This window comes from Scardinius erythrophthalmus (assembly GCF_964197995.2).
Source record: "Scardinius erythrophthalmus genome assembly, chromosome: 21".
Classification (NCBI taxonomy): domain Eukaryota; kingdom Metazoa; phylum Chordata; class Actinopteri; order Cypriniformes; family Leuciscidae; genus Scardinius; species Scardinius erythrophthalmus.
Window position 1 is genome coordinate 23494684 of NC_138241.1, and position 25668 is coordinate 23520351.

The following is a 25668-nucleotide window of genomic DNA, read 5'->3' on the forward strand; positions in this document are numbered from 1 at the left end:
TTAAAGTTGTAAAAGTTATTTTGTCGAGCAGTAAGAAGTGAATCTTTTTTTATTTATTTAAAAAACTTTAAGCCCGAATGCCCGGATCAAATTTACTGTTACACATTAATTTTATTTCTCAACCGTTTATGTTCACTTATGTTAGACATAATTTTGTATGAATTTGTCCCGTCAAGCTCAAGACTATGTGAAAGAGAACTCGATTCAGTATTTGTGCGCTGTCTGAGTGGCTTTCTGGGTGTTTGCTTCAGACTTGTACATGCACAAAACAGAATTGAGTTCTTTCACATCTTCTTGCATGTGAATATTTAAATGTGCAAATGATAAACTTTCGTAACGGTGCAGCACTGATCCGATCGGGCAAGTGACATGTCCTTCAACTGTCCTAAGCATCTTTCCACCGGGCAGACCCTATTGTTGAGCCCTGATTTTATTTCTGTGATGGCAAAGCTGAATTTTCAGCAGCCATTACATTTTCAGAAATCATTCAAATATGCTGATTTGGTGCTCAAGAAACATTTCAATGTTATCAACAACAGTTGTGATACTAAATATTTTTGTGAAACCATGATTATTATTTTGTTTTTCATGATTCTTTAATGAATAGAAAGTTTAATGTGTGTGTGCTTTCTTAAAGTCCCATTCATTTTAATTGCATGGAAAAGAGCGACCAGGACATTATTCAAAATTTCCCTTTTGTGTTACTGTGGAAAAAATAATCACATTTGGAAGATCACATTTGCTGTCAGCATAATTTCTCAGTTGATTAAAAAATTAGATGTAACTTTCCACTAAAAGTGTCACTACAATAGCTATTGCAGAGTTCCTCACCGCATCTTAACAATTTGGCATGAACTTCAACAGGCACTTCAGTTTATTATTCAGTGGCGTGATTACTCACAAAACAAACTGTTCCTAGTAAAGTGTTTCTGCTCTTTAATGATCTCCTCTGCTTCACCCTTGAGTGTTTTCCAGCCATCCCTCATGGAACTTTGGACTTACACAAACCCATGTTTACAGACAAAGGCTTATTTATTTGTCAGTTGTCCTCCTCTAGTGTAAAACAGCTGGGGTCATATTGGCATCTATGAGGAATTGTGGATTCGGTGCATCGAATATCGGCTCAGTTAACCAGCACTCTCCCAAACCACTACTGAACGGTTCATCATAAGGCATTCTGAAGGATCTCCATGAATCATTGAGGAGCTGTGAGCTCAGACGTAGACTCGCACACACCGCTTGGCTTGTTTTATTTACAGCCCTTTCACTCTCTTATCCTTCAAAATTCTTGACTATATCTCTCGCTATCTGGACACGGCTCTGGCAGGGTGTTTTATATCGGCCTGCTAATGAGTATTTAAGTGCTTGTTATTGTTAGTTTTGTATGATAACGTGTGTGGTGTCGGCTGTCATCAAGGCAGCGGTTCTGTGAGAAGCTGTCAGTTCTGTTTAGAATATGGCCTGCATTAGTAAAGTGCTTTATTCTTCCTTCATTAGAGGTCTTCTCTGCAAACAATGTCACTGGCAGAGCAGAGCGTCTCACTTGAGCGTTTAGAGTAAGCTGTCTCATTGTTCTTGTTTAATTGTATCCAGTTCTATTGACAAAAACAATGTTATTGGAGTGGAGGTGGATATTCTGGATCTAATTAACTAGATTGTTGTGCTTCAAAGCTCCATCTGAAAGAATTCTGAAGACTTGACCTGGTTTTGTTTAGCATCATTGCATTGTGCTCTCCTCCCCCTCCACCCCTTTTGCTTTTCTCTATTTTTATTTTTGTTTATTATTAATTTATTTTTTTGCACCTATATTTTGCTTCAGCTTCCTAAGACTAAAATAAAATAAGACTCTAAATAGTGGCTTTTTCTCAATAGCTGTCTGAAAAATTAGTTGTATCACCATCCTGGAAAGACACTCAGCTCTCATCTTGCTTAAATATGTCTAACCACAAGCATATGCTAGACATGTTGCCTCTGGTTTTATCAATCTGAAGTTTAAGCGCATTCTTTTCAGATCTTGTAACATTTGCGGCGAGGCATTTCAAAGAGTGCAATCTGATGTTCCTCACTGTGCCCCCTCTCTTCATAAGTGAACATTTGGTGCTCGCAAAAAAAAAAGAAATAAATGTGGTCCTCGTGCTTCACTTGAATTAAATGGTTTGCTGCCCAGCCGTGCTTAAGATCCATCATTGGTCCTGTGGGTTATATTTACTTGGCACTTCATGGCTGCATACCATGAATGATTTTTTTTTAAATTAACCATAGAAATGTTTTTTTTTTTTTTAATTAAGCATACATCATTTATCTCGTTAAACAGTTTTATTTTGTCATCATTTGCTATGTCTGGCAAAGTAAACTATCAGATTGAAGAATGATTCTCACAAAACTTTATTTTTTTACATCATAACTCCATCATTGGAGTACTCAACTCCATCATTGGTCCTGTGGGTTATATTTACTTGGCACTTCATGGCTGCTTACCATGAATGATATTTTTTTTTTTATTAACCATAGAAATATATATTTTTTTTTTTATAAGTTTAAATTAAGCATATCTTGTTTAACACTTTTATTTTGTCATCATTTGCTATGTCTGGCAAAGTAAACTATCAGATTGAAGAATGATTCTCACAAAGCTATATTTTTTTATTCAGTACGGCTGCACGATATTGAAAAAAAAAAGCGATATGTGATAACTCGTTAAATAACGTGCTATGGAATTGTTTTAAGTGTGTAAAATAAATTTAAATTCTATTTGAATATATTTAAAAACTGAAAAACTGTTTTGATGTTCCGTTCCATCTGTATTTCACACAGTGCGATGCCTGAGGGCTCACGCTTTTAAGAAACAGAATTATCTCAAACAGAAATGAAGTCGGTAAAAGGGGTTAGAATAGAAATTTCCACTTACCAGGGTTACAGGTGTTTGCGTCATTATACTGAGTCAGTTTGATAAACTCTCGACTGCCAAGCTCTTCTATGTGACGTAAATTGTGTTAATGACGCAATTTTGCACTTCATTAATTTTTTTTTTACGTTAAGGATTTTGATTTAATCGCATGTGTTAAAGTTGACAGCCCTAATAAATAAATATATATATATATATATATATATATATATATATATATATATATATATATATATATATATATATATATATATATATATATATATATATATATATATATATATATATATATATATATATATATATATATTAGGGTGCATCAAAAAACACAATTCTTGAATTTTGATATGGCTGGGTGCTAAAAATGTTCCAATATATGTAGAAACAACACATGCAAAATATTTTTCCAGTACATGATGATTTAGGGGTGCCACCGCACATCTGTTTTTTTGGATAAAGTGCTTAACAGTGCTCAATGGTCACAATGGAGATCTGAGGTAAACAATACTACAGCTCAAGAAAACTGTGTTTGGTATGTATTATTACATAATTACTATCATATCTGTAATTGTGTCTTTGTATACTTATTTATCATAAGTCATCTAAGTCATATTTATAGGTATTTGGTGCTCATTACACCTAGCTAACGTTAGCTAGCAACAGTTTGCTAACCACAGTTAGCTATCTATGTTAGCTAAGCTATTAAGCTTAACATCAACAGTATTCTAGAGTGGACAATATCATATTCAGAGTTTACAGTGGGGAGAACAAGTATTTGTTACACTGGCGATTTTGCAGGTTTTCCCACTTACAAAGCATGTAGAGGTCTGTAATTTTTATCATAGGCACACTTCAACTGTGAGAGACGGAATCTAAAACAAAAATTCAGAACCTGTATAAAAGGTCCACACACTCAATCAAACACACTCCAACCTCTCCACAATGGCCAAGACCAGAGAGCTGTGTAAGGACATCAGGGATAAAATTGTAGACCTGCACAAGGCTGGGATGGGCTACAGGACAATAGGCAAGAAGTTTGGTGAGAAGGCAACAACTGTTGGCGCAATTATTAGAAAATGGAATAAGTTCAAGATGACGGTCAATCTCCCTTGGTCTGGGGCACCATGCAAGATCTCACCTCATGGGGCATCAATGATCATGAGGAAGGTGAGGGATCAGCCCAGAACTACACAGCAGGACCTGGTCAATGACCTGAAGAGAGCTGGGACCACAGTCTCAAAGAAAACCATTAGTAACACACTACGCCGTCATGGATTAAAATCCTGCAGTGCACGCAAGGTCCCCCTGCTCAAGACAGCGCATGTCCAGGCCCGTCTGAAGTTTGCCAATGACCATCTGGATGATCCAGAGGAGGAATGGGAGAAGGTCATGTGGTCTGATGAGACAGAAATAGAGCTTTTTGGTCTAAACTCCACTCGCCGTGTTTGGAGGAAGAAGAAGGATGAGTACAACCCCAAGAACACCATCCCAACCGTGAAGCATGGAGGTGGAAACATCATTCTTTGGGGATGCATTTCTGCAAAGGGGACAGGACGACTGCACCGTATTGAGGGGAGGATGGATGGGGCCATGTATCACAAGATCTTGGCCAACAACCTCCTTCCCTCAGTAAGAGTATTGAAGATGGGTGGTGGCTGGGTCTTCCAGAATGACAACGACCCGAAACACACAGCCAGGGCAACTAAGGAGTGGCTCCTTAAGAAGCATCTCAAGGTCTTGGAGTGGCCTAGCCAGTCTCCAGACCTGAACCCAATACAAAATGTTTGGAGGGAGCTGAAAGTCGGTATTGCCCAGCGACAGCCCCGATACCTGAAGGATCTGGAGAAGGTCTGTATGGAGGAGTGGGCCAAAATCCCTGCTGCAGTGTGTGCAAACCTGGTCAAAAACTACAGGAAACGTATGATCTCTGTAATTGCAAACAAAGGTTTCTGTACCAAAAATTAAGTTCTGCTTTTCTGATGTCAAGTCATCTTCATTTATATAGCGCTTTTAACAATGTAGATTGTTTCAAAGCAGCTTTACAGAGATAAGCGTATAATTTAAGATAACAGAGATTGTTTTGGCTTTATAGCAGTTCTTTATTTATTTGATGTATCAAATACTTATATCATGCAATAAAATGCAAATTAATTAGTTAAAAATCATACAATGTGATTTTCTGGATTTCTGTTTTAGATTCTGTCACTCACAGTTGAGGAGTACCTATGATCAAAATTTCTATATGCTTTGTAAGTGGGAAAACCTGATAAATCTGCATTGTATCAAATACTTGTTCTCCCCACTGTAGATGTCTCATGTGTATTGAGAGTAGCATTGTAGTTGTTACAGTAAATTAACAGGGTAAGGCCACATGAACATGTCCCATTGACCTCCATTCATTTTGTCTATAGGACAAATGAATGGAGAATCTTGAAAGTTGAATTCTGAGAAATACCCAAGTTGCCCAAAGGGTTCAAACAAACAACTTTTACTTTGATAACCCTATAGAATATGTTACTGTATAAAAGTTCACTGTACTCAACATTTCCAGGTCAACCTTTTGCCAATTAGACTAAAAATTGCACATTTTTCGAAATTTCGCCAAAGTTCATGTGTTAGGTGGCACCCCTAAATCTCAATGGAATTCCTCAAAACTTTGCAAAAGTCATTTTTATGTTAATTGGAACAAAATGCAATGCCAGCCAAATTGATATTTTGAAATTAAAATTTACCATTCAAATTTGATGCACCCTAATATATATATATATATATATATATATAACACAAAAAAACAAATAAATCACATATTACAACCATAATATATATTACACATATTACAGCCATAAAGTGCCCATATAATGCTATTTTAAAGTCTCTATAAGCCCCTCCTTTCCTCGAGCCTACTCTGCTCTGATTGGTCAGATGGCCCAGTCTGTTATCAATGGTCTACCGCTTACAGCGTGTGTCAGAAATGAAATGTCCATTATCATATCTGAATTTCAGCGCTGAACTATACCGTTAACAGTACGTTTGCAGAGCACTGATGTGAATGACTGATGTAATATTACAGTTTGCAGACCAAAATCTTGAGTCAAAGTCCCTTTAAGACGAGTAATTTCACTCGGCGGCCATCTTTGAAACGCCTCTTGGGCAGCTATTTCAGTCATGCTCCTATCTCTTTGAATGGGAAAACATCAAATTCTCCAAAGCATTTAAATTCATATTTGAAATCACCAATGAAATCTAACAACAACTGTATCATAAATGTGGTTTCACATTGATGAAAGTGAATGAAAGTATCAGTTTCTTTAAAAAAAAAAATTCTACTGACCCCAAACATTTGAATGGTAGTGTAAATATAATAATGGGCCTAATTATAATAAACACAGAAGAATAATCAACATTAATATTCAGAGAAGACTATTCATTAATTCATTATTAAAGCTATAATCATAAAAATGCTTTAACTATTTTTCTATGCTTAAACGATTTATAATAAAATAAATTATATATTTGTCAAATTTTCTAAATTGATTTCTATCGTTAATGTGTCTGTAAAGGGATTTTTTTTATGTTCACTTGATACAAATTCAGTACATTTTACTGTGGACTGTTTCCTGTTAAATACCACAAAATTCTCTCTCTCTCTCTCTCTCTCTCTCTCTCTCTCTCTCTCTCTCTCTCTCTCTCTCTCTCTCTCTCTCTCTCTCTCTCTCTCTCTCTCTCTCTCTCTCTCTCTCTCTCTCTCTCTCTCTCTCTCTCTCTCTCTCTCTCTCTCTCTCTCTCTCTCTCTCTCTCTCTCTCTCTCTCTCTCTCTCTCTCACAATATATAAAATGCAAGGTACCAGATATATTCAGAATGTTATATACTCTTTTAATATAACATTCTCTCCTAGGTGCAACAACTGTGTCTAACTTCAAACCCATTAATGCCCATAGATTCACACCACCTCCCGCTGTACTACTTACTTGCTTTGTCACTACTCTACAGACACCCAATTTACATTTCTGAAATAAAAGGCTTCTCACAATTGATTGTGTTTTCCACAATCTGACTGGAGTGCTGCTTTGATGTTGTTTGTGGAGTGCCTAGACACAAGGCTGTGTGTAGAGCAGTGTTTGCCTGTGGCCATTGATGAACAGTCCCTGCCTCTCCCCACAGGCTCACTGTTTGTTTGTGTGAATTGCCTATGTAGCCACATCAGCTGCTTCCAGTCAAGCTACTATACAGTAAATAAACCCGCCGTCAATATTGAGCATCGGTGCTGTTGCTCCTCGCTGTGAGGTAGACTACTTTTTTTCCTTTGCTGTGGTTGTAAATAGCTCTGAATAGCGCCTTTTTCAATCAATAATACTCACATGTATGTTACTTTCTGCTTTTATTATTCTTATTGTGAGTTTTCTCAGTGCATGTGTGTTTAGTTTTTCTCTGAGGGGAGAATTTGTGTGTGTGTGTGCTCTGTAACCCTACACTGAGGTGCTCTGGCAGATCTCCCGTCCACAGTTCTGATCTTGACCCATTTCAGACCATAACTAAGATGTGTTCTGCAGTTGAGCACTGGGCACAGAGTGCAAGAGTTTTTTTTCATGCATGCATTTGTGTGTAAAGGGTAATGTGTTTGTGTGTGCGTATGCTCGTGGTTTGACTTGCTTAGCTCAGTCCCACGCACTGTGGTTAGAATGGTTAGTATTTTTTTTTCTGTAGGCCGAGGAAGTGTGTATATTGTTCCCACGCTATGTAGAGTTCAGAGTCCCGTGCTCCAGACAGGGGGCACTCGCGGCCTCTGCACTCAGCTCTGACCCAGGCAGCACGGGGGAATGTTGGAAAAACGCTTTATGATACCAATATGTTTGTAAACGGACAGCATGGTTAAGTAAACTTCAGTGAACTGTGTTTGCCATGTGAAACCGAAATCTCTATTTGGTTCTATTCTGTCAAACTTTTAATCGCTTTTTTTTTATCCCATTTTTTCATGCCTTAAAGTCTTTGTTTTTTCCAAACCTTTCTTTCTTCCATGAAACCAAAAATGTGATGTTCAGCAGAATGTTTCTCTACAATGAAAGTGGAGTATAATGGCAAGATCCATTTTTTTTACAATTTAAAATAACTGTTTTCTATTTTAATATAGTTTAAAATATAATTTATTCCTGTTGGCAAAGCTGAATTTTCAGCAGCCATTATCTCTAGTCTTCAGTGTTACATGGTCCTCCATAAATCATGGTAAAATTCTGATTTGGTGCTCAAGAAACATTTGTAATTATTACAATAAGCAGTTGTGCTGCTTAATATTTTTGTGGAAACTGTTTTTTTTTTTTTTTTTCAGGATTCTTTGATGAATAGAAAGTTAAAAAAACAACAACATTTACTTGTTTGCTAGTTTTTATTTGAATAATTACCAATATTCAAAACAAAAAAGCCACTAGCGACTTTTTGGACAAACCTCAGTAACCTTTAAATGTTTCCAATACTGTCCTGCGAGCGCGAGGCCTTGCTTTCTCCCCGCTGTCACCCTCTCTAGCTATGTCTACCTTGTTCAGTGAATGGCTGAGAGGAGCAGCAGCACGTTCATCTGTTGAGCGCACGACTGCTGACAGACGTGAATGAGTATTGTTTTTCCACGGACTTATCACTTATCTGCTTTTCTTTTGTTTTAAACTTAAAGAATTTAGTTTGACCATTTTAATTTACTTTCTTTTCTTGTGCTTAATACTTGTAAAACTCACTATCACAGGGCTTTAGTTCATCCGGTTCCCGAACTCTCTCAATTCAGATCATTTTCCACATAGGCCTATCCACCTTATTTTCGAACGCGGAAGTAAACATGGGTCCAATATCCGGTTTTTGTGCGGCACTTCCGTTTCCTCGCTTCCCTGGGCTAATTAACATATCGATCGCGAAGGATTATGCAGAGTTGATAGAAAAATGTTACACATGCCGTAGCAGATGAATACTACAAAGAACTAAAGCCCCGCCTCACTCAGTTAGGGTACCGGACCTGGTTGAAAACACTCATGCATCTAGCTGGCAGAGTGCCAAAACTTCACCGGCTCCTTCAGCCCCGCCCTAAACATAGTCGAGCCAACGCTGGACTAATATGGAGGTATTTTGTCATGTCAAATGTATTAATAATGCCATAAGAATGCAACCAAAGCATAGGATGGATAGCAATAAGTAGATGGCTATAAATAGTTGTAAATCATACAAAATAAATGCCATGATCATGCCATTATGCCATGATCACTAGATTTTATACAGGGGTTACTATAATGATTTTGTTTCTCCTTGGAGTTTTTATCATGGTTTTTATTGAGACTTCATAGCCCAGCCACTTTTCTGGTATCGGGTGGTCTTCTATAGGTGCTCACGAAATGAAAAGAACAAACATACGGTCGTTTCGATGGTTTCTTCAAATGTAAAGCTTTTAACCACAGGCGAAGGGATTCCTCAGGCCGGCGACACACTGCGTGTCCGTTTTTATTTCGGCTCCCATGTTAACAGGTTAGAACGTGCACACTGCCTGCGTGACATGCGCGTCTCACAGGCGCGGAAAACGCGTGCATGCTATAAATAGAATCGACGCCTATTTTTCACGCGACACGCAAGCGTTTTGGAAGCGTTTCCAGACAAAATAGAATAGGAAAAGATCTTTGTATTTAATTTTACATGAATACATATTAATAAATTACATTTTGATGTTTGAAATTTTAGGTTTTGACAAATGCAGATATAAATGCAATGAAAAAAAATCGATTTTCTAATATTGCACCTGTCAATACAGAACGAAATATTCTGTAGCCTGTTTTGCCGTCAATACTGCAAACGTTGTCTTTGCTGCTATATATATGTTTAACATTAAAGGCCTTCCACAACTCTCTCCCCATTATGTCGAATATAATCACCAATGAATGAGGCTTATCATATGTCACCTAGCAGTGCCGCGTCAGACACGTTTCTGGTGTGCAAAGACATGTAAAACGCCACGCAACAGAAACGCCACGCAGCCAGTGTGTCTCTGGTCGTAGGGCGCCTGATTAAAATGTAAATGATTTCGATGATTAAAACACTCCTGCTCCAAGTAAACCTTTCTTTTGTATCAGTTTATGACAACCTCTAACTGCACAAACAATCCCGGTCTTCCCCGAAGCCATGACGATGAGTTAGTTGTTAGGAACACTTGTTTAATTAACCGATATGGTGAAAAGTGATCAGCGCGCCAGTGACCGGAAGTGCCTGACCGGAAGTCTCGCACAAAATACCGTCAACTGGCTGCGTCCGTATTTCCGTTAAAAATAAGGTGAATACAAAATGACCAAAAAAAGATAGGAAATGAGAATAGCTTTATTTGGCATTTGGCATTATATTATATTATATTATATTATATTATATTATATTATATTATAGCATTAATTTAGAGAGAAAACACATTAGGCAGGCAGAACGCAAGTACGAAGAAGCGATTACGTCATGAATATGCTAATTGACGTATGACGTCATCTAGTGGCATTTAGCGACTTTTAGAGAAGGCGTCTTTCATGTGAAAATAGTTAGCAACACTGATGCTGGGTGGTGCGTTATGTCAAAAATGCACCTGGTGCAGATGGTTTATTATAAGAGACGCTCATGTTCACTCTGCTCAGTTGCTTACTCTCATGACACATAGCAACACAGCTAAAGTATTCCTAATATGTTTGACCTTTTATTGAAAGTAGCCTAAATTTGCCTGTTGATGCCTTCACAAGCACCCGTAAAAGCGGGTTGAGTTGAGTCAGGCGCAACGTGCGAAAGGGCCGTTTGCTAAATATGCTGTATATTTGTAATTCCGCTAGATGTCTGTAGTGTCGCAGAAACTACATTCTTCAACTTTAAACGGCGTCGGCTGAGGACACACATCTAAATCAGAGACGAGTGACGACAAATAAGAAACGCCATGGCTGGTGTCAATTTAAATGTATGCCAGAAGTGTTTTTTATTTATTTATTAAGAATTAAAAATAAGTATAATATAATAAATGTTAGTAGCCTGTTATAAATTAAATCAAATATAAGTAAAATCTAATTAGAATAAATGTAAGTATAAGAAAGTATAAGTATTCTTTAAAAATAAGTTGAAATAATGCAAATTGATGACTTTAACAAACGCTTAGACTATCGATTAACAGCCTCGGATAGTTACAGAAGTTCTGCTTACAGTTACGTTTTTGTTAAAAATAAATTTCCTTATGGAGAAAACAAAATACTATGAAAATAGTTTCAGTTAGGACTTTTTTTACTTGATTTAGTCTAGTTAGTTCTGTATCAAATACAATGTCATTGAAACATTTTTCCTCTTGGGCGAGCGATTCGCGGACAGCTTTCCCTGTGCCTGAAATCCCCCATTTTCCAGCAAACCAATGAGAACACGGGACAATGATGACGCAGATTTGAAGAAAATTACAGTCGTTTGGCAAATAAATAAATTATAGTTACATATGTATTGCCAACATTTTATCATGTAAGCTTTATGGGACACCTCAAACAAGGGGATTTATAGTAATTTATAGTGTTAATAGTAATCAGCGAGTCAACGAATGGCTTGGGGATGCAGAGCATATGCAGGTTATTTGGACTGCATTTAAGGTGTTCCTTGTATAGTGGTGTACAAGGACCACTATACAAGTGGTGTATAGTACACAAGTTTCAAATATTTGTTTTTATTCATAAAATGCGTTTGTTATTTGGAGCTTGGCATTATAAATCACCATCCACTTGGATTTTCTAGAAAATATCTGCTTGGACTTTCTGTCTCGTGATTATAGTGTTCATAGAGTTTAGACCTGCACAATATATCGAAAAATTATCGTTATTGTGATAATAGTATATGCGATATCCGTATCGCAGAGAGGTGTGATAAATTGCATTTATTTTATGTGCCAAGAATTTGTGTGATGCATGCATGATGTGATGTGATTTTATTTTATGTTATGATGTGAACATAAAATCACACACAAAAAAAAATTTGCCACGTCGCAAGGAAACTAATCTCCACAGTCATCTGGAACAAAACCTCAGGGAGCTATATGAAGACTTCAAAAAGTGTAAGGCCAAATCTACCAAAACTGCTAACGAAATGCCAAGTAACAATAACAGAGTCTCACAGACAACCAGAAGATCAGAAGAATATCTATTAGCATACCTGTTTATTTTAGTATGATCATTACATATATAAATGGTAAAAAACTTAGCATTTTAGCATTTCTCTAGGGAAATGTTATGTCGCAAGAAATATCGTTATCGCAATACTCAACAACAATATCGCATATTTTTCCAGTATCGTGCAGCCCTAATAGAGTTTAAAAAAACGGAATGGCATGAAGGTGATTTAAATGACAATTTTCATTGTTAGGTGAGTGGTCCCTTTAAGAGGCATCTCTCACAGGCACTCACAAGGAAGATGCACGTGATTATGCTCTCAAGGAGGTGTCACTCCACTGTTTACAAAAGCTTCAAAAGGCTCAAGACGAGCTGGAGTGAGAAACTGGTGCATTTGTTGTCGGGCAGCATCTCGAAGAGCCTCAACATGCCAGCCATCTCCAGCCTGAGCCTTTTGTTGCCAAGCGTGCAGAGCTCCTGTTGCTAAAGGAAGTACTTAAATGTGTAGTTATGTGAGATCCCTCCTCACTGAAGCCAGCCCCCTGCTGCTTCTTCCTGCTCCTTGGCTGAAAATGAAGTGTTGCTTGATGGGCTTTTCCCCTCTGACAGTGTCACAAGAGGAGTGACAGATCCGTGGGAGAGCTGACCCACCTCCCAGAGGAAGTGCTGGGAGCCAGGGGTGGCCCATTCAGTGCCCAAAGGCCACTCTCTTCTAATGGAACATGATAAGCTTTTCATGAGGCACTGTGCAGTGCTGCTTTTGTGCGCCCATGTCTCTGTGGGCTCGGTACATCAGTGCCGTCATCGCCTTGCTCTGAGTTCATGGGAACATAAATTGTGTTATTTAGAACCACACCTAGTTAAGGTTACCTTCCATGGCTTTCTTGGCTGGTATGTGTGAAAACAACTCCTAGACCTTGTTAATGACAGTGAATCCAGTCAGATAAAATTACTTTGGATTTATTTTTGGATTTTTGTTATACTGATTATAGATGGCCAACAGTAAGTATTAAGTTAACGTTGTCATGAAATCTGTTTTGCAAAATGCATGGTGTTGATGAATTGGACCAAATCCCTCCCCAGATTTTAGTTTTTGATAATCTTTTACACTCTGATCACAGCATCACAATACAGAAGAAAATATCTGTCACAAATTCTGTACCAATGCGACTTTTAAGAAAGAAAGTTACTGAAGTCAATAGCTAAGGATGTGTTCACACTTTTGTCATGTTTGGTTCGATTAAAATGAACCCTGGTGCGATTGCTCTGTTAGTGCGGTTAATTTGAGTAAGTGTGAACGCTGCCATCCGAAACCCTGGTGCGCACCAAACAAGCGGGTTGAGACCGCTGAAAAGGTGGGTCTCTTTTCCAAATGAACTGGTGTGGTTCGAATGATATATGAACGCAACACGGGCCAAAGACGTTTAAATGAACCAAAGACGTGTAAATGAACCAAAAACAGGAAGATGGGACCCTAAAAAGGGTGACGTATGTATGCATCATTCATGTGAGGTTTATATGATGAAGATGATACATTTTATTTATATGTGGAGCTGTAGCAGAGAAAGAACGACCAGCCATCGATTTCAATTTATATGTGGGCTGCTGAAGTGTAGAAGAGTCGGAAGAGCGGAGAGAACGAATTGGAGTGCAAGGAGCAACTAGATTACAGAGATATGCCGGCGCTATCCCATGAATGGCTTTATATGTTAAAGGGCACCTATTATGCAAAATTCACTTTTACATGGTGTTTGAACATAAATGTGTGTTGGCAGTGTGTGAGCAAAACCAACCTAGAATGATAAAAATCCACCCAGTAGTTTTTTTACTATCTCAATAAATCATAAGCACTGTCTCAGAACACCCTGTTCTAGATTTCCCTCATTGTGACGTAGAAATGAGCTAAGCCCCACCGACGTGATTTGATTGACATCTGGTTTTGGCATAGACCCCGCCCTCGGTGATCTGCATCCTCCATTGTTTCAACGACAGCCGGTAATGTCTCCTAAGAAGTGTAGGTGTTCTGTTGTGGGATGTAAAAATGGACATACTAGTCTTCACTGACATCAGAGCCACTGAAAACGCAGCGGATGGATTTTATTTATGAAGAAAAGGCACCACTTAAACTTCCTAAATACGAGATTCATTTTCTGACTGACTGTTTAGTGAACGAGGGTCAAAGTTAATCCTCAAGTGTGGATCGTTGCCTACAGTTCGCGATCCAACGTCACCTCCAGAAGAAGTAAGTGTATTTTATGATTTTTGAGCAAATAGTCATTTCAGTCGATGTCAGTCAGTTCAACAACAAATGCGTCTAAAGCTATTTATTGTCGTCGTCATAGGATGTCTCAACAAACAACGTCAGACAGTTTTATGTCACGTAGGCATTTTTTTTGCAGCATTTACAAATGTAAATAAATTAAGGTCTGCTCTATCTCCATAGACAGTATGCTATATAAACGTCTATCTCCCTCCCCTTAAGAAAAAAATAAATAAATCGTTTGTACTTAGCAAACGTTATCACAGTAGTGTGTGTGTGTGTGTGTGTGTGTGTGTGTGTTGCACATCCATAATGGCAAAGGGGACGCGATTAAAACTTTGTAAGTACATAAATGTATCAAATAACCATTCCGAGACGTTTAGTCCATTCTCATTCGTGTTTATTCTGTGCCGGAGTCTCTTCATCATCTAGGTCCAGCAGCAGGGCGGGGATATGCAGATCATTTACATTTGAAGTGGTAGACGCCAAAACAGCTCTTTTTAAAACAGGCCCCAAAAATGACATTTTCAAATGGTTATAATAAATTAACTGTGGGGTATTTTGTGCTGAAACTTCACAAATGCATTCTGGGGACACCCAAGACCAATATTACATCTTCTAAAAAGGGGCATAATAGGTGCCCTTTAAAATCAAGATTTTAAAATCAATACGTGCCGATACTGGAAGCCAATGGAGTTCATAAAGAACAGGGGAAATACGCTGCAGAACAGTTGTGTGTGTCAATACACGTGCAGCTGAGTTTTGAATGTACTGTAATTTCTTAATATACTTATCAGGGAGACCCGAGTAAAGTGCATTACAATAATCTAGTCTCGACGTAATGAATGCATGGATAAGCCTTTCCACATCTGGCAGGGATAAATAAGATCGAATTCTGGCAATATTTTTTAGATGAAAAAATGCAGATTTTGAAACCAATTTGATATGGGCATCAAATGACAAATGTGAATCAAAGATAACACCTAGATTTCTCACCTGTGATGCTGGAGCCAATAACTCAGAATCAGTGAACAGATTTAGACATGTTTGTGCAAAGCTGCCGGCATACCAACAAGTAACAGTTCCGTTTTTGATTCATTAAGTTTAAGATAATTGTCATGCATCCATACCTTTATTTCTTCCAGACATTCAGTAAGAGCTGTGATTGCGAGATTAGGATCTGGGAGTGTGCTAACGTAGATCTGTGTGCCATCAGCATAACAATGAAACCCCAGACCGTACTTTCTAATAATGTCACCAAGTGGCAACATATAGATGCAGAACAAAGTAGGTCCAAGTACTGACCCCTGCGGGACTACCTGTTGAACTAATGTTGCCTCAGATTTGTTTTTCCCCAGACAAACATATTGAAAACGATCAGTCAAACCATTCGAACACAACACCAGAGATGCCTAACAAAACACGTGACTTGTCAAGGAGGATGATATGACATATAGTGTCAAAAGCAGCGCTAATGTCTAGCAGGACTAAAATGCCGCAAGCACCCGTATCAGCAGAAACTAGAAGGATATGTTGGCAGATATCGGTCTCAGACATCAGTGTTGTATGGAGAGGAGCTTGGTGTGTGTGGTTTTCATGTTCGTGTTTGTACTGCAGAGGCCACGGGAGGTCATATCCTTCAGTGATTCAGACTATTTGCATGTTGTTAAAATCTGTTGCGCACACACAGGTTTGGGGAGGATGCTTTTCTCTGTAATAATGTCCAGACGGGGTAGGTTGCTTGTTGCCTTTGTTTGTGTCTTTTGTTTGTGTGTGTGCGCGTGCATGTCTCTACACGCTGAGAGATGCGTGCAGAAGTACAGTACTTCAGAAGTACAACACTTTCTCAGAAGGCTTACTGCCCTGCGGCACAAGGCTTCAAGTCCCCCATTTCCTGTTTACAGTGTCTGAGGTTTCCTGTTCTCGATGCATCTCCACTGGGTGATCTTGCGATTGTACTCTGGACAAGGCCTGTGTTAAAAATAAAACACCCTTGTTTCATCAAAAATCTGCTCATTTATGTCTATTTTGTTTAAATTGTAATTTATTCCTATGATGTTGATGTTGAAAACAGTTGTGCTGCTGTTTCAGTGGAAACCATGATATTTTTATTCATAATTCTTTGAACAGCATTTATTTGATAATAAAAACAGCATTTATTTGAAATCGAAATCTTTTGTCACACTATAAATGTTTTTACTGACCTCAAAATTGTAGTATTGTAGCGTATCTTGAATGAAGTCTATTTTTTCTTAAAACGGTGAACATCTCAAAATATAAGGTGTACTATATATGTATATTCTACGTGTACATGCATAAAGATTTTTTTCTTGTCTTATGTGAGCTTTTTTCCTTTCTTTTTTCCTTTAGGTTTGAAGAGATAGTCAAGAAATTCAAGGTGGAGTATCACGCTGGAGGTGCCTCTCAGAACTCTGTAAAAGTCGCACAGGTTGGTGCTCAAAGCTACAAGCCAGTATTTATTGCATGCAATGCTAGCAACGACAAGGTCATGAATACCCATGAAATGCATGAACAGATAAAATGTATAGCTTCAATGCAATGTTGCTGCTTTGGAGAAAAAAAAAACATCTGCCAAATGCATCATGCACTGCTCCCACAGGTGGACAGGAACAAATGGGTGTACCTAAAATGTAATATTTCTTTGGCTGTAAATAATGCATAAGATGACAACAAACACAAAACATCTTTTTAGCTATCTAAAATTTACTTCCTCTGTAGATTTGGATGTGTTTAAATTTCTGTTACTTTTATATTAGTGTTATAGTATAAGTGTTAATTTAAATTCAGTGTTTATTTATTCATTATTATTTATTAAATACAATTTGTAATGATTCATTGATTTATTTTTTTATTTTGAAATGTATTTAATCAAAAACCACTTTGTTAGCTACATGCGTTCACACTCGCATATGAGACAGCTAAGATTTCTGAGAGCTATTGGTCACTTTGGTTCTGCAGTGAGAGTAAGTTCAATTAAGTAAACGGAGGCCTATAATAGAAAATTATGAAACATAGGGGTGTAACAATACACTGTTATATCGAGATATTGCGGTATAAAAATGTGACTCATCGTTGATGTAAACAATATGATTTGTGACAGTGTGATAGTTAATTTTATTCAAGGCTCAGCTTACTGTATAAAATATAATTCACCCAAAAATGTAAACTGTCGTCATGTACTCACCCTCTTTCAAACCTAGATTTTCATTCAACTTCCAAACACAAATGAAGATATTTTTTTATGAAACTGAGATATTTCTGTCCCTCCATTTAAAGTCCATTACTCTAAAACATAAAGATCCAAAAAATGTCATGAAGTCATTGTAAAAAGAACAGTTAAATGGTCTAATTCAAATCCAAGTCTTCTGAAGAGACGCAATGGTTTTATATGATGAACAGATTTACAATGACACGCATACTGCAGTAGCCTTAACATAGACGTTCAAATGCTTGCATGACGCGCGAAAACAACATGAGAGTGAGTAAATGAAGAATTACAATTTTTGGATGAACTAACCGTTCACAGAGTTTTAGTGACATTTACTACATAAAACTACTATATATACTATATATATGTTGAATATAATGTATAATAATGCAATAGGGTAATATTTGTGGGTCCTGATAATTATAAAATAAGAATATTATTATTTTAATAATAAAGTAATGATAACAAATGTTGGCTTAAAATATTACGATCGTATCGTGAGTTCGGTAACACCATTTGTATTGACTCATGACCTGAGTGTATCGTTACACCCCTAGAAACATGTTTGATTATGGGTTTATGAGTTTTACCTTGCTCTGGTTCATTTCTGGCCTGTATGCCCATGCACAAGTGGGTACCATTAAACCATCTTATTTTTGGGAGAATAATGTCTAATGGTAAGATTTGTGCACAATAATTATTTCACAGCTTAACTTTTAAAAACTTGCTGCATGCAGTGTATTTATCTTTTTTTATTTATTCCATTTTCACTCTAGTTTTGCAGGTTTATATTTGTTACTTCAGGCACAGCAAGATTTAATGTTGGATGCATCTTCCTGATTTATAGCCCAGCAGAGAAACAGATATCTTAAGATCTTTTCAGCCCTTCACTTTTGCTGGCCTAGTTTGCAGCCATTCTTGGGTTAGAGCGTTTCCAGAAAGTCTAAATATTGTTTTTCCTTTTTTCAAGCTCCTTCCTAGTATTCCCAAGAAATTATGCTTCAAGTCTGAGTGGGATATTTTATTTGTGTGATATTGTTTAAGGGTAACAACAGAAATAATCTGAAGTCCCCGATGGTCCAGTTGGGTGCTGTCACAGCAGAGAATGAGATCTGCTCAAATTGCCTTGTTGCCCTCAGGGCCCAACTAGACTGAGTTTGATTCCTCCAGCACATGTCCACTACCGCTGTATACTTTTGCAGGTGTCTGCAGACATCAACACTTTTAAGACCTCAGATACAGGAGTTATTTAGATATATATTATCTAAATACACATATGGAATTTTCTGATGATTTCCAGATGATGCACAGCATCTAAATCCACAGATGCATTAGGCTGCAGAGGCTTTCACACGCAGTGCATCTATCACCATGAAATACAGACCTCGGTGTGTGATGAGGTAAGACCGTGGATAATCATTTGGGAATCTGCCAGTGCAAGCAAATGTGATTTCATTACTTTAGTGTCTGACTCCTTGTGTTGTCGGGCACATTTGTTATGACCCGTATGCAGCCCGAAAGGACTTACAGAAATGATTCTTCATATAAGTCTTTCTTTTTCTACTGTGTTCCAACATTTATTTTGCTTAACAGGATTTGCTGTAAACGTCCTTGTGAGGATGTCTGCACTATCTTCCAGCTCTTCACCTGCAGTTGCAGATAACAGAGTCAGGGCGGTTAAAGTTGTGCCCATTTTAAGCAACGGTAGTTACGGAGGCTCCCAGTGATATGTGGGTTGTTAAGCAGCAGTTTGATCAGACAGCTCTTCAAAGCTGGCTCGCTTAAGAAGGGAAGCTTGATGCGGAACCAGGCCTCTGAGATTAACACATGGCAGCACCTGGAACGCCAGGAGCAATGCAACCTGTGTCGATGTCGTTGAAAACGAGAGCTTTCAAATGCAATGACATGGGCTGCCTTGTGTGCGTACATCAAAGCACCCATGTGCAGATGAGGTGCTCCAATCGGAGGCTGTTCTCGGCCTCAGGCACTGCTTGGCAGACGTGGGAGGGAGCATGTTCCGCTCCCAATACCTGACCAAGATAGGTAGACCATTTACACAGGAACAACCAATCATTGGAGAGGCAGAGCTATCTTGCTCCCTCTGCATCACCTTTTCTCTCTTCTCCCCTGCTTTTCCTGAGACCATGAAATCAAACAGATCACCATTTTTTTGCCTACTTATCTTTTCTCCTTTCTCATCCTTTCAGTTGTACAAAACATACACAGCAAAAACACATTCCCCAAAGCATCTTTCTTAAACGCTCAGTCACTCATAGTTCACCTATAAATGAAAAGTCTGTCATCATTTACTTGCCTTCATGTATGACTTCTGTGAAAAAGAAAGTTGGAACACTGGCACTGTCAAGCTTCAAAATAACAAAAAGATTTGTGCAGTATATTCATTGAAAATCAAAACCGGCCTAGATCTCCTTCACAACAGTTGGAGACTATTAGAGGCTTCTGAATTTTTTTATTTTTTTTTGACAATTAAGAATTATTTAGATCTTTTCAGTAAATTGGTTGATTCAGCTTTCAAAACCCAAACCAGAATGATCCAGTTTAAAGGGATAGTTCACCCCAAAATTTAAATTTTGTCATTACTTACTCACCTTCAAGTTGTTCCAAACCTGTTTGAATAAAGAATATATTTAAAACAATGCTGGTAACCAGACAGTTGACGGGACCCATTGACTTCCATAGTAGGAAAATAAATACTATTGAAGTCAATGGGTGCCATCAACTGTCTGGTTACCATCATTCCTTAAAATATTTTCTTTTGTGTTCAACAGAAGAATGAAACTCATTCAGGTTTGGAGGGTGAGTAAATGATGACACAATTTAAATTTTTGGGTGAACTATCCCTTTAAGTCAAAGATTACAATGGTTAATACTGATTATGAATCAGCTAGTTATCAGTGATTTACAACAACTACCTTTCAACTGTTTGTCACACAAAGCTATCAAATGGCTTTGGGAAATATAGGAATGAAACTTGAAATTAAATTTGTATGATGTTTTTACATCCTATTTGAAAACTTATTGCAACTGCATGGAAAAAAGCATCAAGCACATTCTTCACAATTTCTCTTTTTGTTTTGTACCGAAGAAAGTAATTTGTGTTTGGAACAGCATACGGGGAATACATTATGACAGAATATTTATTTTGTGTGAACTATCCCTTTAAGGCATTTCATTCTGTTACCACATACATTCCTCATCCTTCTATAAAGCCTAGGACGTCAATATAAATCTATTAATGGTTCAGCTCTAAGCCTCCCCGGATGGTTCTTTTGATGTGTCTGAATTGGTAAATTTGTGCAGGAGACATATAGTCTTAGTCTGACAGGCACCATTCTGCCCCACAGGATTTTCACAGATGAAGACTCTCACCTGCAGAAAGTAACGATCTTCCATTCTCTTTATATAGCACTGCAAAGAGAACGAACCAGCACTGCTCTACAGCCCCAGACATCAAAGCCGGGGCAGAGAATCACACTCTGCTCCACTGTATATACAATGTTCCCCAAGCATTCTTCTGCACTGTGATCCAAGACTCGGCTCCATTACATGTGCACCCCTGGTGTGGCCCCTTGAGCAACGGAGAGTTTGAGAGGGGAAGAGGCTGACACTTACCAACAGAGAGAGCAGTTGTTAGGTGCTGCCTCCATTGGGAGGTTAAATTACTCCTCTAGAGCTCGGTAGGCCTACAGCTTTGAACAGTTGCCACTTTTAAGCACATGCATATTGTTGCAGGAAGATATTGAGAATCTTAATGAGGCTGATTGTCTGAAACTTGGTGTTTTTCAGAGCAAATTCTAACGTCTTAAGAGTAATTTTGTTGATGTTTAAGCCAAAACATTAACGTCTTTCCAAATCTAAATGACTTCCTTTATCCTGTGGAACACAAGAACATTCTATATATACATCTCCATACAATGGAAGACAATGGTCACTAAAATGTGGTTACTAACATTCTTCAAAATGTCTCATGTTGTTCCATAGAAGAAAGTCATACAGGTTTGGAATTACATGCGAGTAAGTAAATGATGACAGAATATTCATTTTTGGGTGAACAAAAGCAAAAGGATATCTTTGCTTCTGCAACCTTTTTTTTCCTTAAATTCTGTTCTTTTTTCCATTTGTCGCTGGCCCATGATGCCTTCACAGACTCTTTTTTTCAAAGTGGTGAGGGGGCCCAACCTTGGACTCAAACTGGACTCTTTTATTGGAAACACATGTGCACTCTGTAGTTGGAACTCCTCTGTGAAGAAAATCACTTAGCTCTTTTCAGCACACAAAGGCCTTTCCCAGTTCATATTTTTTGCATGGAAACTTAAATTGGGGAAAAGCTGGTGCCTAGAACCAGACATCAGACTAGAAGACGAAACGTTCCATGACCTCATGTTTGACTTGACTTACTACTTTGCTTTCCTTTGAAAAAAAGTCTCTCGTGTCCATCTGACCTTTCTCGATAAAGAGTTAATATATTTTTTTGTCTTTCATGGAAGAGCTAGTCTCAGTGGAAAGGGGAGGAAAATGGCAAATGTTACACGTGTATCAAACTTGGCAGGGGGAAACATTTGGACGAAAGGAAATTTCAGTTAAAAAGAAAGGAAAGTTTGAAAGCTCTGAAGGCTCATGAGATTAACAAGACACATACCAGGGAACACTAAACTCTCCATGGTGAATGGGCGCAACATCTGTGTCCGATATTCGAAATGGAGAGAATGGAAGTAGAAGGACGTCTCAATACCTCACTGTATGCGATCGAGGATTTAGATATGTGTGAGTGTGAAATCGTCTTTTTTGTTCTGGATCTCTGCAGAGGGAATGTTTATACTTTGTGGACCGAGAGGTTGTCTGATTAATGATTGCTAAATACCTGTAGGTTTTGAAGATGATGTGTAGTGAGAAGCCAAAAACAGTCCCATCATTAAGCTTGCTCCTCCATTTCTCAACAGAAGTTTAATTGAATGTTAACATCCAAAAGTGCCAACTTCTCGGACAACTGCGCTGCCAAGAACAGTTTATTTCCTTCCTGAGTTGATGAAGGGTCACAGCCAATTGGGCGCCCTGAAAAAGAAAAGAGTAACAGACTCACCTTTGCATTCCTGGAGAGCAGCAGACTGGCATCCATTTCCGTATTGTGCAGGAAGCGATGCGTTTCTCGTAAGGTCAGAGCAGTTAGAGGTTACACCCAAATGCTGACGGTGAGCTTTAGCAGGATTCTTGTTAAATCACACCTTTCCTTCCACCCAAATGTTGTTTACTGCAAATGTGAAGGGGTGGAAACTCTAGACTGTACCGTTGTTGACTTCCCTGTCTGTGGCTGGAGCACATGTGCTGTGTCTTAGCTAATATTTCATCATTTGTGCCTCATAGGGAGTTGGAGAGCAGAGTAGATCATAACAGCTCTAATCTTTGGTTTGATCAGTCCACTGGCCTCCCAGCAGGGGCTCCCAATTCTCTTCAGGCTCTCTCGTTTATCAGAGTGCTCTTGTCTTATCTCAAGACCTCATAATCTAAAAGGGTAGGTGATACACTGTTTCCCACACTGTTCTCTATCATGGGCTTTATTTATGTGACCTATAAATCCATTCAGCATGGTTTCACTTAAGAAAAAAAAGATACACCTTGTCTTGCGCATACGACAAGTAATACACACACATGCGAAATAGCCAAGGGTCATAAAGGTCAGCTAGTCAATTAAGTGACATGCTAGGTTACCTAGTTTTTTCTTTTTTCTTTTATTCGTGTGTATGTATAACAATCCCATTTGTTCGGAAACTCCTTATTACATTTCTGTTCATCAAATAGCTGTAATACCAGTTCAGTGTAAAAATATTATTATTAATATTTGTCACTAATAGATTAGTAAATAAGTACAGCACTTGAGCACCAAATCAGCATATTAGAATAATTTCTGAAGGATCATGTGACACAGTTGGCTGTAGTAATGATGCTGAAAATTCAGCTTTGCTGTCACAGGAATAAAGAACATTTTGATATGCATTAATAGAAAACAGTTATTTAAAATTGTAATAATATTTCAAAATATTACTGTTTTACTGTATTTTTAATCAAGTAAATGTGTGACCATAAAAGAACATTCTTTCAAAAACATGTAAAAAATCCCAAATAGATATACAGTACTGTTTGTGTGTGTGTATATATATTAGTCAAAATTTGAAATGGATCAAAAAAGTTCATCAAAGTTGTCCTAAGACAAGAACGGGTATTGTTCAGAATTCATGTATAACTTTGAAAAGGTTTTGATCCACTTCAAATGTTTATGTATGCATGTACTTATGTACGTGTGTATGTACGTACGCACTCAAGCACGTACGCATGGACGTACACACGCACACACACGTGTGTGGCTGTTAAACAGTTTGTACTGTTAAAAACCCTTTTGGAAGAGACATTTGACTGTTCCATTGTGCTACTGTTTTACGTTTTCTGACTTGAATTTTGTGTCTTTAGGCAGTATGTCAAATAAAAAAAAGTTAAACTTTTAAAAGAACTAACTGCGTTCTTTCCTATCCTATTGCGTTTAGTTTCCTTTCCGAATCTAATCAATCGACTAGTTGTTCAAGCAACCTACTTGCTAGGTGATTTAGAAAATGTTGTTTTGTACATCCCTGATACAACACAAAGATGTAAACTGATGCACTTAAAAGTTAATTTCCCAAATAAACAACCAAAATAAATCAGCTTTTGCTTCAGTGATTACATTTTTGCGTGCCAATGGTGGCACGTGTGCCCAAGGTTACTGACCTCTGATTTAGTGGTTCAGGATGACACTTGTCATGACCTTGGAATTAGACCCTGGATAGCATTGTGACAGGGTGCCATTTACTGCCACTGGTTCCGCATTCTCTGCACTGTGTAATCATATGACATTTGTTACACGATATAGCATGGTGTTGTTACAAAGGCAGCAGAGATGAGTCAAGCCTGGGGACATTGTGGAAAGGTCAAAGTGAGTGGCACATGCATAGACGCCACGTGTATTTATAGATGCAGGCGTTCAGATGTGACAAATGGTGATGAACACAGAACTCTTAGATCCTTCCAGCACTTAGTGTTACGTGACATAGTGAAGGTGACGCTTCCCCCGCATTATGAATAATGATTAACTGCAGGCAACCGCCAAGAAGGGCTTGGTGGGGAGAGATATAAATAGACTCTGTCTTTTGTTCATTCGCTTGCTATCACACTAAAGTAGGGGCTCAGACTGTATGAGGAAGCAATGAGGCATGTGGGATATGGCAGAAAAAATACCTTTTCTCACTGTTACTAACAAAGCCATACTGTGCGTGAGCATTTGCATGTACACACACACCCACAGAAGTGCGTTCAGAATACGGTTGACCTTTCGTAAGCACATGGCCTTGGAATTAATGAAAAACATACGTTTAGTTTGTGTGTGAGAAATGGCATTGAGCAGCTGCCTTGCTAATGTTTTGCAGAGCGATGGATATTGTTAATCAATGTTTATAATCTAAAGTTATATGAAGATCTCACTTAGCATTAATGGGCTATAAATGATGCAGCTGAGGCGTGTGGTTTATAGTTTACTGCAGCGTCCTGCCATGTTGGCAAAAAAGACTAAATGAAGCATGAAAATGTTGGAGTTATGCGATAGACCACAATTTTCCAGTAATGCTCAAGAACTTCAAAACCTTTTTTTTCCCCTTTTAAAAAAAAAATTAGCATTATATTGGAAATCATTTAGCTTCGTATCCTTTAAAAATCAAATAATTGTTTATCATTCCCAAAAATGTATTTTTTTATTTTTATTGTGTTGATTGAAAATCTGATGCATGAGTTTTGAAATATGTAATTTGGTATTTTACGCTTGTTTACTTCTACTTGTCGCATTCTTGACAGAGGTAGTGACGTGTTTTGTGAGCGACTTTCAATGAATCGCTTTACATTGGTCTGAATGATTCATTCATGAGTTAAACCGATCTATCTCAACGATCTTGTTGCAACACTTAGCAGCTACCTGGAGAAAAGCAGGGAATAACTTAAATTTTTGTTTTTACCTCACATAAATCTGTCATTGGAACTTGTATGATTTGGAATATAATGTAAGATATAATGCACATTGGTGGTGGTTGAGGAGACACCCCCCCCCCC

At 38.0% G+C, this 25668-nt stretch overlaps 1 protein-coding gene across 2 annotated transcripts in view; it reads left to right on the forward strand.

Moving 5' to 3' along the window:
* The window catches only part of adka (adenosine kinase a), a 160166-nt gene that overhangs the window by 25993 nt on the left and 108505 nt on the right, over positions 1 to 25668 (forward strand). For both annotated transcript variants that reach the window (XM_081351505.1, XM_081351506.1), the window contains one exon: positions 16665 to 16743. In XM_081351505.1, the coding sequence (XP_081207631.1) occupies positions 16665 to 16743 (79 nt within the window). The remainder of the gene's footprint in view (positions 1 to 16664; positions 16744 to 25668) is intronic.